Source organism: Nycticebus coucang, chromosome 10 (genome assembly GCF_027406575.1).
Source record: "Nycticebus coucang isolate mNycCou1 chromosome 10, mNycCou1.pri, whole genome shotgun sequence".
In the NCBI taxonomy this organism is placed as follows: Eukaryota; Metazoa; Chordata; class Mammalia; order Primates; family Lorisidae; genus Nycticebus; species Nycticebus coucang.
Genome location: NC_069789.1, coordinates 126,372,825 through 126,385,004, shown reverse-complemented (window position 1 = coordinate 126,385,004; position 12,180 = coordinate 126,372,825). Strand labels below are relative to the sequence as shown.

At 53.6% G+C, this 12,180-nt stretch overlaps 1 protein-coding gene across 4 annotated transcripts in view; it reads left to right on the top strand.

The window, feature by feature from the left end:
• Window positions 1–8,409, top strand: part of WDR62 (WD repeat domain 62) — a 51,742-nt gene extending 43,333 nt beyond the window's left edge. For 2 of the 4 annotated variants that reach the window (XM_053603932.1, XM_053603931.1), the window contains exons 22-31: window positions 462–680; window positions 2,718–2,845; window positions 3,172–3,275; window positions 3,618–3,728; window positions 4,079–4,216; window positions 4,498–4,609; window positions 4,744–4,853; window positions 5,180–5,863; window positions 6,412–6,569; window positions 6,656–8,409. In XM_053603932.1, the coding sequence (XP_053459907.1) occupies window positions 462–680; window positions 2,718–2,845; window positions 3,172–3,275; window positions 3,618–3,728; window positions 4,079–4,216; window positions 4,498–4,609; window positions 4,744–4,853; window positions 5,180–5,863; window positions 6,412–6,569; window positions 6,656–6,919 (2,028 nt within the window). In that variant the 3' untranslated portion in view covers window positions 6,920–8,409. Of the gene's footprint in view, window positions 1–461; window positions 681–2,717; window positions 2,846–3,171; window positions 3,276–3,617; window positions 3,729–4,078; window positions 4,217–4,497; window positions 4,610–4,743; window positions 4,854–5,179; window positions 5,864–6,411; window positions 6,570–6,655 lie in introns of those variants that run through there. The other 2 variants (XR_008382917.1, XM_053603933.1) reach the window with 2 other exon arrangements.
• The last annotated feature ends 3,771 nt before the right edge of the window (window positions 8,410–12,180 follow it).

The window sequence follows — 12,180 nt, the reverse complement described above, 5'->3', positions numbered from 1 at the left end:
CACCACTGTCTCAAACAGCAGCTTTGGGAGGAGGCAAGGTCTGGGTAGGGGCTGTGAACATGAAGTAGCCGTGTTGCCATTGTGTTTGGATGGCAGTGCTAACAGAACCTGCAGGTGAAATACACCATGAAGTATAAGAGACAGAATAATAAGAATGAAGGGTGATCCTAAAGTTTGGGGGCTGAGCAACTGGAAAGAATAACAGATAGGAAGGCTTTAGGAGCCATGGGTCCAGGGAAAATCGGGGGTTGAGTTTTCAACATGTTAACTTTGAATGTAGTGCAACTACCTGTACAATTCTGACATTTAAGAGAAAGTTTCAGGCTAGAGATAAATGTCTAGAAGTTGTTTCTCAACGGTGTGTAAAGCCCAGAGACTGGATGAGGTCTGTGTAGTGTCTGTGGCCCTCTTGGAGTCGGTGAACTCTTAGCTGGCTGCCTAACTGTCCCAAATCCTTCAAGCTAGGAGATGAAGACGTGGCAGATGGATCAGCCTTCCATGCCAAGCGCAGCTATCAGCCACATGGCCGCTGGGCAGAGCGGGCTGACCAGGAGCCCCTCAAGACCATCCTGGATGCCCGGGACCTGGATTGCTACTTTACTCCTATGAAGCGTGAGAGTCTGGAGGATTCTCTTCTGGTCACAGTGGAGCCACAGAACCTGGCAAGCCTGCTGAACGAGGTACATCTGCCCACCCCAGCCCGGCCTGCAGCCCCTGTACCATGACTGCACACCTAGGAGTTGGGGCCTTAGTGCTCTGGTTTTGAAACTAGGGCTGACCCCCACTCCATGGGTACAGGGAGTATTTGATGACATGGTGAAAGGCAAGCAGGTGAGTCCCAGGCCTGGTGTACACTGAGACTTCCCAGGAAGACAGAGAAATCACTGTCACTTATGGATTAATAGGTTGGGCCCAACCGAGCACAGTGGTTCACACCTGTAATCCTAGCACTCTGGGAGGCTGAGACAGATGAACTGCTTTAGCTCAGGAGTTCAAGACCACCCGGAACAAGAGCGAGACCCCCCATCTCTACTAAAAATAGAAAAACTAGCTGGGCATTGTGGCAGGTGCCTATAGTCCCAGCTACTTGGGAAGCTAAGGCAAGAGGATCACTCAAACCCAGATGTCTGAGGTTGCTGTGAGCTCTGACACCATGGCACTCTACCCAGGGCAACAGAGTAAGACTCTGTCTCAAAAATTAAATTAAAAAAAAAAGAACTTGGGGTCAGCGCCTGTGGCTCAGTTGGTAAGGCGCCAGCCCCATATATCGAGGGTGGCGGGTTCAAACCTGGCCCCAGCCAAACTGCAACCAAAAAATAGCCGGGTGTTGTGGCAGGCGCCTGTAGTCCCAGCTACTCGGGAGGCTGAGGCAAGAGAATCGCTTAAGCGCAGGAGTTGGAGGTTGCTGTGAGCTGTGTGAGGCCACGGCACTCTACCCGAGGGCCATAAAGTGAGACTCAGTCTCTCCAAAAAAAAAAAAAAAAAAGAACTTGGGCCCATGAGCAGGCCTGTACCTAAGTAGAAGACTCTTGAGTAGATAGAGCCCTGGCCCTCCCCCTTTCTGGCTGTATGACTGGGAGTAAGAGGCTTATCTCTCTTGAGATGTCATCAAGAGAGCTTGAGTTTTCTAAAAAGTCACCATAACAATCTCTGCTTCAGAGGGCTTTTACAGGAATCTACTAAGAACAGGGCCTGACCCTTAGCACTCCCAGGCAGCTTTTGCTTTTACTCTCTATTTTCCAAACACGGTTCTTTTTTATCTTATTACATAAATTGTCTTCATTGTATAATATACATACAGTGATGTGCACAGGTCTTGGGGATGTAGCCTGAAGCATTACTGGTGTAATTTATATGTAGCCACCACCCCGGTCAAAATATAGAGCATTTCTCAGCTTGGCATCCATAGCACAGTGGTTACAGCACCAGCCACATATACCAAGGCTGGCAGGTTTGAACCCAGCCCAGGCCAGCTAAACAACAATGACAACTGCAACCAAAAAATAGCCAAGCATTATGGTGGGCACCTGTAGACCCAGCTACTTGGGAGGCTGAGGCAGGAGAATTGCTTAAACCCTAGAGTTTGAGGTTGCTATGAGCTGTGATGCCATGGCACTCAACCAAGGGTGACATAATGAGACTCTGTCTCAAAAGAGAGAGAGAGCATTTCTTTCTTTTTTTTTTTTTTTTTTTTTTTTTTTTTTTTTGTGGTTTTTGGCCGGGGCTGGGTTTGAACCCAGCACCTCCGGCATATGGGACTGGCGCCCCACTCCTTGAGCCACAGGCACCACCCAAGAGAGCATTTCTTACTCTTAGAATATCCTCTTGTGCTCCTCCCAGTCAGTATCCCCAGCCAAGATAGCCACTGTTAACAGTGAGAGCGGATTGGTTTGCCTGTTCTTGAACTTCATGTAGACACACCCCAAGAGGGTCAGACCTCTTATTGCAGTGGTTCTAAACCTTCCTAATGCCACGGCTCTTTAATACAGTTCCTGTGAGGTGCGACCCACAGGTTGAGAACCGCTGTCTTACGTGTTTGGACCTATAGCTCTGCCTTATCTGTGAGGGGACTGATAACACAGGGGAGCTCAGAATGAGCTCACAGGTTGTGAGCGGGACACTGGGCCCAGGCCTGGCTCACAGCATCCCCATTCTGCCACTGTTGGCCCTGGGTGCTGTGGCTGCCTGAGAATCGCTGTGCTCTCTTCACCTCGTAGTCAGAAAGTCCCCAGGAGAATAGCTGCGGGCATCCCTCCTTCCTGTCTCAGCAGAGGGAATCATCTGAGGCCAGTGAGCTCATCATCTACTCCCTGGAGGCAGAAGTGACAGTCAGAGGGATGGACAGGTGGGTGTCCCTTGCACCAAAAGGAGCCTTAGTGGGAGGGAGGAAGCCTCAGCTGATAGGTACACCCTAAGGGCCCATGCTCTGCTTTCCCAGTGGGCCTGTGGGAATGAGGACAGGTGAGGCCTAGATGGGGCAGGAACCTAGCCCTGTAGCCTCAGAGGCAGCCTCGGTTTCCGTGGCTCCTGGGGGAAAGGGGCATTTGGAGGAGGCATGAGGGGTTGAGGCAGTGCTCCCCTAGGAGGAGGGTGTGGGTACCTAGGGCTTCTGGGTATTTACAAGCCAGTGGGGGTCACTGCTCTCTCTCTCCACGCCCACCGGCGCTACAGCGAATACTGTGACAAGGAGGCAGAGGAAGGGCTTGGGGACCAGCATGGTGACTCCTACCTCAGGGTCTCCTCCATCAGCTCGAAGGATCAGAGCCCACCTGAGGGTGAGTGGGGCAGGCAAAGACCCTGTGACGGCCTTGTTGATTCAGCCAGACCCCTTTCCTGAGCGCTGAGAGTGACTTTGACCCAGTCCTCCTAAAGTCCAGAGGCCGCACAGCAGACAGATGTGGGCCTTGCTGTTTCCTGAGGATCCAATAGCCCAGCTGTCCACTGGCTGAGGACCCAGCTCTGCTACCTCTGTGATGCACACAACTTTGCTTGTCCATAGAAATGGGGGGCAGGCACTGTAGTCATCCCATTCTCCACAGAGAAGCCCAGAGAAACTGAACCACTTGGCCTGCTCTCCCAAAGAACCCTAGTCCTGACCCCACGCTCTGCCCCTTCAGATTCAGAGGACTCAGAGGCTGACTTGGAGTGCAGCTCTGCCACTGCCCATTCCTCCCCTCCACAGCCTGACCCAGACCCTCGGTTTGCCATGGAAACACCCCCAACACCAGGTAAGCAGGGCCAGACATGCCAGCCAGGGCCCAGAGTAAGAGGCTTGCCTCTCTGGGCTTGGGTTTCTAAAAAGTCATCATAACCATGTCAGAAGGGTTTTACAGGAATCTGGTGCTGTCTTAGGGGTGTTCACAGTATGTATCCACTGGCTGCACACCAGCCCCGGACTTGGTGCTCACTGAGCCTCAGTCCCCTGGAGGGCCAGGAGTCTTTCCTTCTCAGGCTGGTGGCAACAGGGTGTGTGATGGGCGAGTCCAGCTTTCTCTAGTGTCAGGTGGCACCTGCCGTGACTCACAGTGTTGACAGTTCTTTCTTCTCCCGCCTTCCCTCCCCCATCTCCTCTCCCTAGAATGCCCAGGTACCACAGAAGAAGATCTGTCCCAGCCTGAGGGTCTGGGCTTACCCAACAGCTCCCTGCCCCAGACTCCTGAGCAAGAGAAGTTCCTCCGCCACCACTTTGAGACACTAACTGACTCCCACCCTGAAGGTAGGACCCTGCCCTACTCTGAACCCTGCCTGGGCTGTCCGTCCAGTCTGGGCAGTGTGGACACCGCTGAAGTGGGGCAGGGCGGGGTAGGGAGCATACCTTTCCTCTTAAGGACCGAGCCGCACAGCTCTCTTTCTCCCTGCTTTGTCTGCTTCTGGGCATATGTGTTGCCTTTGTTGTTGGGGTTTTCTGGGGATCTCCCTGCTGCTCGGTAGGTCTGCCTGGGTCCAGGCCTGGTTGACTGCAGGGATTCGGAGGGTCCTCTTGGCATCGTCCCCTAGAGCTCTTCCATGGGTCCCTAAGAGACCTAAAGGCTTCTGAGGCTGAAGACTACTTCAATCCCCGACTGAGCATCTCAGCCCAGTTCCTCTCAAGCCTCCAGAAGACATCCAGGTAGAAGCTGGTAAACCCTCACCCCTCCCTCCAGCTTTCCATATACCCTCCCCCCTTATGCAGGGCTGTGTCCCTCAGGCACCCCAGGGTAGGCTGAGTGAGTAGCCCTCTCCCACCTGGCTTCCTCCCCATAGGTTCCCCCACACCTTCCCTCCCCAGCTGCCCCAGCACCTCATGAAGTCTTTAGAGGTCAAGCCCACAGACAGAGGGGGAAGCCAGCCCAGAACAGAGCCCCTGAGAGCAGGTATTGGCTATACCTCCCCAGATGGGACTAATGTGAGTATGGGAGCGCCCTCCCTCAGACACTGGGCTGAGAACCAAGGGGCCTCAGCCTCATCTCAGAGCTGTGCTTATAGATCCTCTCAGTGGGGGAGGCTGAGGAGACCTGGTGCCCACTGAGTGCCCCTAAGCCCACATGAACAACCTGGGTTTCTCAGCAAGCAGCCCTGGGTGCCCAGCTAATCTATGGAGTGGGTCTATTCAGACTCTGCAGCCCCCCACCCCCAACCCGTGGACCCTACCCATCAGCTCCACAGCTGACTATGAGAGCACCATCTGCTTCCTTTTCAGTTCCCTGCCTGACAGACCTGGCGCCCCGTGTCCCTTCCTCTTCAGTGCTGCCCACTGACAGGAAGCCTCAAGCACCAGCATCAGTGTCCACCCTGGGCCTGGCTCAGGGTATCCGCATCCCCTCCACCTGTTCCTACATGGAGGCTACTGCCAGCTCCCGGGCCAAGGTGTCACGCAGCATCTCCCTTGGGGATAGCGAGCGCCCCGTCATGGCTGAGCTGGCCAGGCCCCTCCGAAGGCCATCATCCCTGGGGGAGCTGGCCTCCCTGGGCCAGGACCTCCAGGCCATCACTACCACACCAATACCCAAATCAGATAGTGAGGGTCAAGAGCCCACCGTGCACTCCTGGGGCAACCATGATGCCCGTGCCAGCCTGAGACTGACCCTGTCAAGTGTCTGTGACAGGCTGCTCTTGCCCCAACCCCTGCCAGACCCACCCACCACCTGTGTCTGGTCCCAGGAGCCTGTAGACTCTCAGTCTGATGTCACAGTCGCAACAGCCAGCTTCCCGGACCCTGGCCCTGTGGACGTGAGCACCCTGAGGTTCCACGGCTCTGCCTTTCTCCCAAGGCTCCCAGCCTGTGAGCCCCACGACCCTCCTGCCCACCCTAACATCCTCCAGCTTTCAGAGGCCAGGTCTGGGGCTCCTAGTAACACCGTCACCCTCCTGGAGCACTCCCCTGGTGAGTACCACCCTGGGAACAAAGCACTGTCCTCTAAGCTCAGCCCCTGTGCTAGTTGGCTGGACTCCAAAGGTAGTCACTTGACCCAGCCACAGGGAATGTGCCATTCATTCCTTCATTCAGTTACTTAAGTATTTAATGAGCATTTGTTACCTATTGGGATTTTTTCTAAGCCCTGGAGACATGGTACATGATGGTAAACAAAACAACAGAACATTGACATCTTCACTGAGGGTGATACTCAGGCATAGTCTGTAAGGAAAGCGTCAAATGTGTCATGAAGTAACATGTGCTGGGGAGAGAGATAAGGGGGTTAGGGAGTGAGAACGGTGCCAGTGGTTGCACTTCTAAACAGGATGCTGAGAAAAGGCTTCAGGGAGAAGGTTGCATTTGAGCAGAGACCTGCAGGAGGGGAAGGAAGGGCACATGGGGACTAAGGGAAGTGTTCCAGACAGAGGGACAATACCCAGAATCAGGCCAGCCAGCCTGGCCTCTCAGACCAGCTGGAAAGTAGCTGCATCTTGCTCATCGCATCCTCTTTACCCCAGATGTGCTGAGACTGCACTGGGGCAACCCTGGGCACTGGGGTGAGCCAGGGTTGCCAGCTGAGGCCCTGCCCCCTGCTCCCCTTGAGCTGAGCAGTGTAGGGAACATCTTGCACAGGCTGCAGACTGCCTTTCAGGAAGCGCTTGACCTCTACCATGTGGTAAGCCAAGGCTCAGGGAAAGGGTGGAGGGGACTCCTTGGGCTTCCGGGCCCAGGTGGCCCTGGCAAGGTTGCCTTCCCTCACAGCTGGTCTCCAGTAATCAAGTGGACGCCGGGCAACAGCAGGTGCAGACTGAGCTGGCCTCCACCTTCCTCTGGATCCACAGCCAACTGGAGGCCAACAACTGGCTGGTTGGAACTGACGCGACCCCAGCTCAGGCCCCGCCCAGCCCCAGGCCCCCCTCCCCACCGACCCTGTGCCCCCTGGCCAGCCCCAACTTGCATGCCCTGCTGGAACACTACTCCGAGCTGCTGGTGCAGGCCGTGCGGAGGAAGGCACGGGGGGACTGAGGGCCAATAGCCCTCTTCACCACAGCCCAGCTGCTTTGGAGGAAATAGGTATTTTAAGTAAATAAACTGACTGCTTGGAGGAATAGTTCCTGGTACCTATCTGGCCCCATCCACAAGGCTCTCTTCAGGTGGCTTCAGGGGAGGGTAGAGGATGCTGCTAAAAGGACAGCCTACTGCGGCTTGTGTTTGCTCCATGCTGGTCCCTGTTCCAAGATTATGTCAATGGGGAACTCAGGACCAGCATTCCCAATAAGTTTGGAAACTGCCATAATGATGACCCAGGAGCCAGGCCTCCCACATTGCCTACTCCCAGCCCACCAAGCTGCAGCAGGGGGTTTGTGTGTGGTCCTTGCTCAGTGGGGCCCACCTGTATTGGGGGGGGGGGGGCAGAGGCAGCCCTTCTGTGCTCCCTACTGATGCCTGAGGCCACACTAGACCTGTGGTCACCATGTGCCTGACTTTACCTGCTAATCCATGTTTCCCATATCACTGGTTTGTGGCCCCTGGGCCAAACCCACTTGATCCTACAAGGTCCAGGCTGTTACTGTCCCCATCTGCCACAGGAGAAGCTGAGGAGAGACAGTAACAGGCTTCCCACTGAACAGTCCTCACAGGCCTGGGCCACCCAGCAGCTGGAACCATGACTCCTTCCCTAGGAGGAGTCCTACATTCTGTGACCTCTTCACACTGGTGCCAGCTCCCTCTGGCAATAGGCATCTAGATGCATGGTGTGTCTACTAAGAAGGCCATTCTCATGACCACAAATGTCTCCAGTGTCCCAAGTCCCTATAAAAAGGAAGCCAAGAAGGGCAGGACTCTTTGGGAAAGCACAGTCCCTCAGCATGGCCTGCTGTAGCCTGTGAGTTCTCACTGCTCTGTTCGTGGTCGTGGCCCAGCAGAAGTAGGCTCAGAATGACTCAGTCTCTTTCCCAGGGTCCCAGAGCTAAGACTCAAACCTTAGTTTGCCTGCTGGCAGAGCTGGACCCTTCAATATGAGGACACGGCTCCCTACTTCCATAACAGCACACATCGGGGTAATTCTTGCAGTTCAAAACATCCTGCCAGCTCCAAGGCGCATGTCACCGTTCTGCACATCTCCCCTCATGGCCTTCTAAAGAGCAAAACAGACAGTGGGAATTAGAGCTATCTCTGTATACATGTAATCATAGGTAGGCTAGGGAGATTCGTTGTGCTTGCTGAAGGGTCAGGGAAGGACTTTCTGAAGTGACATTTGAGCTAAGCTTGATAGAGGACACCTCGGGAACATGTCCAGGCAGTCAGAACAGTCAGTGCAAAGGTCCTGTGTGGGGACTAAACAGCATGTGTAAGGAATAGCAGCAAAGCCAAGGGGGCTGGAATAGAGTGAGCAAGAGGAGAGAAGTAATGGGCCCCACCAGGCAGGGCCATGTTGTTCATGACATTTAAGTTCAAGAAACATTCACAGCACATTTTTTTTTCTTTTTTGCTAAATAAAATCCCAGCTTTTGATGTTTGGAGAGATGTCCAATACGGTTTATTTCTCAAGGCTCGTTCTCCCTGTGTCAGGGGGCCCAGGTGGCCCAGAGCTTGTGGGCAGGCTCAGCCTCTCCATGGAGACTCCCTCCAGGGCCACAGAACACCGTCATAAGACTGGAAACTCGCCTGCCTAGTTTGGCTACTATTTCCCCAGATCCCTGGGCAAAGTTTGGTATCAAGCCCCACCAGACACCCAGGAGACTGACCATCTTGGGCCTTTGTCCCTCTTGGAATTACCTTTCCTTCCACCCTGCATGATGGTAAAGCCTTAACTCCAAGTAGCAAATAACCTGGCTTACAGGACCCAAGCTATAGGGATGGACATTGATTACTCTTGATTATGTCATCCTGGACCCAGCCTCTTCCTTTCCTGCTCTGCCACCCTCTGGGTGTCAGTTTCACACTCCAGTTTAGGGCCTCACAGTTGTAACATGGCTGCTATAGCATCAAGCAGTGCACCCTCATCCAACCAGAGCAGAGGCATAAAGCGGGGCACCCACCAGGGTAGCAGGAAAGAAGTCCCAAGTCTCAGAGGCCTCCCTTCAGACAACGGGAATGGGGAGTGTTTTGTTTTTTCTTTTTTTTTTTTTTTTTTTTTTGGCCGGGGCTGGGTTTGAACCCACCACCTCCGGCATATGGGACCGGTGCCCTACCCCTTGAGCCACAGGCGCCGCCCATGGGAATGGGGAGTGTTTTGATTTACCTGGACCATCTCTCCTGTCCTGGGTATGTTGTTGCTTGAACAAAATTTGGTTCTCAGCGAGAAAAGGAGGTGGGCTGGTAGTGAGAGATCAAAGGCTGCCAACCCCCCTCCCAAATGTCAAGTCTTCAGCCCTAGGAGGATCATACTTTCTCCTTCAACCAACCACTGGTTAAGAAAGCACTGCTGAGGGCAGCGCTTGTGGCTCAGTCGGTAGGGCCCCGGCCCCATATACCGAGGGTGGCGGGTTCAAACCGGCCCCGGCTGAACTGCAACCAAAAAATAGCCGGGCGTTGTGGCGGGCGCCTGTAATCCCAGCTACTCCGGAGGCTGAGGCAGGAGAATCGCTTAAGCCCAGGAGTTGGAGGTTGCTGTGAGCTGTGTGATGCCATGGCACTCTACTGAGGGCCATAAAGTAAGACTCTGTCTCTACAAAAAAAAAGAAAGCACTGCTGGGTGGTGCCTGTGGCTCAAGGAGTAGGGCGCCAGCCCCATATACCAGGGGTGGTGGGTTCAAGCCCCACCCCCTGGCCAAAAAAAAAAAGCACTGTTGACGCCCAGGCATGGTGGCTCATGCCTGTAATCCTAGCACTCTGGGAGGCCAAGGCTGGTGGATTGCCTGAGCTCAGGAGTTCGAGACCCCAGCCTGAACAAGAGTGAGTCCCCGTCTCTAAAAATAGCCAAGCATTTTGGGAGGCACTTGTAGTCCCAGCTACTTGGGAGGCTGAGACAAGAGGGTTGCTTTAGCCCAAGAGTTTGAGGTTGCTGTGAGCTATGCCTCCAGGGCACTCTACCCACAGTGACAGAGTGAGACTGTCTCAAACAGAAAATACCAAGTTTAATAAAAGGGTCACTTGCAAAGGAGAAGGCAGGGATTAGGGAAACCACCAGGGGTGGTACAGTACCCCAGAACTGGTACCAGAAGGGAGCTGTTACCACCCCCAGACCACAAGGCAAAGAGAGAGGGAACAAGAACTTAAAAGTGCAAATCCTAAAGAGGGTAGTCACGCTGGAGGGGGATGGGGAAATCAACACCCTGACCTTCTTCACTGCCCACAAGGCACCCTGCTGTTCAAATGCTAAGGAAGCCAGATGTCAGGGGCACCTGGGTGATGCAGCCCACCCAAGTCTACCTCCCAGGGCATGGACCAATGTGAACAGGACAGAAGGGTCTAGGGCAAATGAAGAGAGCTGGCACCAATTTCTGGTGCACAGATGATAGTGGTGGGCACAGACAACTGGGCCCCTGGGGACCCACAGCTCATCCTTCTCTGTGACTTGCCTCCTACACCCTACATCTAGCAGAATTCATCAGGACAGCTCCTAGGATGTGAGCTGCTAGGCACCCTAATCCAGGCTGCAGGACATCCAACAGTTGTGAGATGGAGACACCATTTAAAACTCATTTTATGGGCAGCGCCTGTGGCTCAAAGGAGTAGGGCCCCGGCCCTAATTGCTGGAGGTGGCAGGTTCAAGCCCAGCCCCGCCCCGCCAAAAACTGCAAAAAAACAAAACAAAACTCATTTTACATGGGCAGCACCTGTGGCTCAGTGGGTAAGGCACTGGCCCCATATAATGAGGGTGGCGGGTTCAAACCCAGCCCTGGCCATGCTGCAACAAAAAAATAGCCAGGCATTGTGGTGGGTGCCTGTAGTCCCGGCTACTCGGGAGGCTGAGGCAAGAGAATCGCCTAAGTCCAAGGAGTTGGATGTTGCTGTGAGCTGTGACTCCATAGCACTCTACCAAGGGTTAATAAGTGAGACTTTGTATCAAAAAAAAAAAAATTAAAACTCGTTTTACAGATGAGCCAACTGAGACCCAGATGCTTGCTGAGCCTTTTCACCTCTCAAGACTTCCTAACTACTCCCCTGTGCTTATGTCTGCACATACATGCTGGACTCTGTGCTAAGCATTCTCCCCACAAAACTAGTAGTAGGGAGACTCCTTTTTTTTTTTTTTTTTTTGAGACAGAATCTCACTTTATTGCCCTCAGTAGAGTGCTGTGTTAACACAGCTCACAGTAACCTCCAACTCCTGGGCTTAGGCAATTCTCTTGCCTCAGCCTCCCGAGTAGCCGGTACTACAGGCGCCCACCACACAACACCTGGCTATTTTTTTGTTGTAGTTTGGCTGGGGCGGGGTTTGAACTGACCACCCCACCCCCGTATATGGGGCCAGCACCCTACTCACTGAGCCACAGGTACCGCCCTAGGGAGACTGCTTTGTCTCACTTTCCAGGTAAAGAAACTGAAGCTCAGTGAGAATTGACTTGCCCCAGGTCCTCTAGAAAGGAAGTAGCAAAGTTTGGCTAGCAGACCCTCAGCACTGCGTCCCTTGCAGCCCCAGAGTAGCTGACTCAGGGAATATGAAAAAATGAAGAAATCCTTCTCTCACTACCAAGCCTGTGTACAGACTGTTCCTCAGCTTGGAACATCCTCCCCTTCCATCTGCAACCTCATCTCTCAGGGCTTACATGCAGGAAGCCATGCTGACCCCCTAGGCTGGATCAGGGGTCTTTCCTGGGCCCCCAGAGCCCCCTGGGTTTTCCCCATCACAACTTGGCTCACTCTGTGCATCCCTCATCCCTCTCCTACTCTGATCATTCTGGGCTGTCCCCAGAGTGTCTCCTTCGAGGACCTATGTGTTCATCTGCAATGCTAAGCTAGGCTTGGCCTATGCTTGGAGCTCAAAAAACTGTTGGGTAAATAAATGGTAGAAAGTAACCACATGGGAGCCCAGGTATGGTGGCTCACACCTGTAATCTTAGCACTCTGGGAAGTGGAGGAAGTGGATTGTCTGAGCTCAGGTGTTCAAGACCAGCCTGAGCAAAAGTGAGACCCTGTCTCTACTAAAAACAGAAAAATTAGCCAGGCATTGTGGTGGGCGCCTGTAGCCCCAGGTACTCAGAAGGCTGAGGCAAGAGGATTGTTGAAGCCCAAGAGTTTGAGGTTGCTGAGCTATAGTGCACAGCACTCTACCCAGGGCAACAGAGTGAGACTCTTTATCTAAAAAAACAGAAAGAAAAAAAAAAGAAAAGAAAGAAAGG